The sequence below is a fragment of the Octopus bimaculoides genome, chromosome 3 (assembly GCF_001194135.2).
Source record: "Octopus bimaculoides isolate UCB-OBI-ISO-001 chromosome 3, ASM119413v2, whole genome shotgun sequence".
Classification (NCBI taxonomy): Eukaryota; Metazoa; Mollusca; class Cephalopoda; order Octopoda; family Octopodidae; genus Octopus; species Octopus bimaculoides.
Window position 1 is genome coordinate 123,344,979 of NC_068983.1, and position 3,757 is coordinate 123,348,735.

At 31.1% G+C, this 3,757-nt stretch overlaps 1 protein-coding gene across 1 annotated transcript in view; it reads right to left on the reverse strand.

Annotated features, from left to right (window-relative positions):
- Positions 1–3,757, reverse strand: part of LOC106881709 (uncharacterized) — a 19,775-nt gene that overhangs the window by 9,759 nt on the left and 6,259 nt on the right. Inside the window, exons 4-5 of the mRNA XM_014932181.2 lie at positions 2,170–2,323; positions 700–748 (exon numbers count right to left, since the gene is read on the reverse strand). Of these exons, the coding sequence (XP_014787667.2) occupies positions 700–748; positions 2,170–2,323 (203 nt within the window). The remainder of the gene's footprint in view (positions 1–699; positions 749–2,169; positions 2,324–3,757) is intronic.

Here is a 3,757-nt window from a genome sequence, read left to right on the forward strand (position 1 = left end):
TGTGTGTGTGTGTGTGTGTGTGTGTGTGTGTGTGTGTGTATGTTTGTGTGTCTGTTTGTCCCCCCAGCATCGCTTGACAACTGATGCTGGTGTGTTTACGTCCCCTGTAACTTAGCGGTTCGGCAAAAGAGACCGATAGAGTAAGTACTAGGCTTACAAAGAATAAGCTCTGGAGTCGATTTGCTCGACTATAAAGGTGGTGCTCCAGCATGGCCACAGTCAAATGACTGAAACAAGTAAAAGAGTAAAAGTAAACTATAATTAACCTCTTTGAATTTGGAGATAACATTAGTCAGATGAGACTGTTGTGTTACCTTCCATTCACTTTGTATTATATTCCTAGTAGTAAAGTGTGTTCATTTTCACCTGACCATGTTTTAAGTGCAGTAAATTGGGAGATAAGATTTTTTTTACCAAAATATTATAGATGAGAGTCATTCATGGCCACAGCCAACCAAATGAGCTGAGTTTTTGCCAAGTTTAATAAAATGTTTAATTTATATTTCTACTGATTAAAAACTATAATATATACTGTAGACAGTAAAGATTTATCTGAAACTGGATGAAAAGTACTTTTATATTACAAATGGAGCTAGAATACTAACAAACTAAGTTAATCAAATAAAAACAACAACTAAATCACAAAACACAAGTCTAGCAAAAGCTCTGTCAAATCTACAAACATCTGACAATACTTACTGATTTGGATTTGTTTTTACAGGCGTGTTGGAAAAGTTCTTTAATAGATCTAGGAAATATAAGAATGGAAAAAGCATCATAAGCCAGAATTTAGTATGGAACATTGAGAAACTAATTTACAACAGAAATAATAACTAAGGATATAGATACACAACAGACACAAGGAAGGATGATGATGAATAGTATAGCTTAAAAATATAATTAACATCTATATATATATATATATATATATATATAAAATCCTTTGTTTCTCTGTCTATTCCCAATACATTCTCAAATGGCTCAAGCAAATCAAATCAAATTTTACATGGTAATACTATCAGACCCCGTGAGTGTCAACATGTCATTTTTTGGGATTAAACAATGCAAAATTTGCACTGGTTCTATATTACATGCCAAAACTCAAACAATAAAAGTGAAAGAATAACATCTATATTGTAATGTGATATATTGTTTCACTTTTATCCTTGTACTTTTAATTCTAACCACGATAACGACATCACATTTTGTATATGACTGTGTATCTGTCTGTGAATGTGTGTATGAGTATATGAATGTGTATGTCTCACAGTGTATGTGTGTCTATGCGCGTTAAGTATGTTATTAAACACTATATGTTTCACTTTTATACTTTTACTTTTAATTCTAACCACAATGATGTGTGAGTGTGTGAGTGTGTGAGTGTGTTTATGTCTCACAGTGTGTGTGTGTCTTTTCGTGTTAGGTACGTTATTAAACATTCAATATGTATGTAAGGGCTGGTCAGTGTCAATACAAAATTTTATTTTCATTTCGATTAAAACAATATAACATTTCATAGAGATAATCTATTTACAGAGATGTACTTGCATAGCAAGTGACTTGACCTGAGATTGTGTTCTTGGAACATATATATATATATATATATATATATATATATATATATATACACCTTCGACGGAGTAACAGTTATATATACAACTTGAACAGACACACATATCAGTGATAGGTTAGGGCATGGAATCTTCCAAACGGATGTATTACATGTCGCTTAGTCGAATTACACCATTGTTTACTCCACAAATGTTTTGTCATCAATACTGCACTTTCCCATATCACCTGTTTCAACATGATATATATACAAACTATACCATTTTAATCCCAGGCAATGCCGGGTATCTCTGCTATTCTACAATAAATCAATTACTAAAATTTTAGCATTTGTCAATTAACATATAAAATCCCAAGCAATTTAACATTTCTGCATAAATGAGAATAAGGAATAATAGATACCCATTTGATAGATTATCTTTGCAAATACATGGTGTCTTATTGAAATGAGTATCAATGCTAATATAGAAACCACATTTAATGAAAATTTAAATACTGAATTCAAAAGACTGATTTGTCTGAGATTTTATGATTTCTATAGTTAAGCTATTTGTTTAATATTCTAATTCTTTCTTTAAGGACATACAAACTAAAACTTACTTTTCACTTTCTCCAACCCAACTTGAAAGGAGATTAGCACTCGATATGGAATAAAATGTAGAGGTTATTGCTGAAGAAAGGGCAAGTGCCAAACGAGATTTTCCAGTTCCTGGTGGTCCATACAATAATATTCTTTTCCAAGGTCTTCTATTTCCTAAAAAAAAAAATAATAATGAAAAAAAAAAAAAAAGATATATAGTGATGTTACTTAATTTAAAGACAAGAGTCTTGAAATGAAAGAGATGATAGAATTTGAGGAAAAAGATGAATGATAAATGAAAGGCATTTAAGAGATAACATAATTTCAGATCAAATTGTGCTATGGTAATGGACAGATGCTATCCATTCCCCATGCTTATTCCCCTGAGCTTAACAAACTCTTAATTTCAATTAATTGTCAAATTCAGACCTAACATTAGAGCTTATAATTCCTATAATCACATGTCACAGGTACTAAAGATCAAAATACAAATAGACTAGGAGTGTATACACATATATGGTTGGGCCGTCCATAAATAACTTTCACATTTAATTGCATCCTCCAATCAGGAACCACTATTTGCTCAAATGTACATTTATAACACAGTATATAAAACTGGATTATTGAATGGGAATACTAAACAGACTAGACAGGGATGTCATGAGATTACTACTAATTATGATGCTAAAAGAGGAAATTTGCAGCTCTATTTCACAATAACAGTAAAAGACATTTCATCTCTATTAAAACTCAAGATTTGTCATTTCATCTATATATATAAAACTGAGAATGTGTGTCTGTCTGTATGTGTGCATCACTAAAACTCGAGAACTACCCAACCAATTTCATTCAAATTTTACACAGGCCTTATTTAGGGTCCATGCAGTGTCATGGATCAAACAATTTTTGAACTTCTTGCCTAATGTGAGCCCAGAGCAATCTCTTATCACTTACAGTATTTCAGTATGGCCACTGATAAAAAATTTTTTTGCAAAAGAGAAACAATAACATCTCTATTGTAATGTGAGATAATACTTTCAGTTTAGTACTTTCACTATTAATACTGAAACTATTATCTCACATATATACATGTATACACACACATATATATATATTATGTACTTCTAATATAAGGATAACATTTTTTTCAAAAAAATTTTTTATCAGTGGCCAGCATATTAAAATACCTTTTAAGGTGAAAATTATAAGCAATTATAAATAAGATCAAAAGAAAAAATTTCTATGCCAATATGCCGAAAAAATAAACTTTGTATCGTCTAACCACATACAATATTTCACTATAAATATACAGCGTGTTGAATCAAGGAAAGCAAGCTAACAGAAATTTTTTAAAATCCCATTATCCTCGAATCTGACCGATTTCTGGATTAATTCAAATGGATCCTTCCTTCGTCAGCAAGGTACACTAGTTAAATGATAATTACAGAAAAACCAACATTGGTTAAAGTATACATTGGGTCATCCCATAAATAATTCAGTTTTTTTCAATTGCATGAACTAAAAGTTGGAGGGGGATGGAATAAACTACCTGCTTCAACTTGCTATAAAAACAGGTAGTAATTTTACCTTGTCCTTATTCTTAGTGCA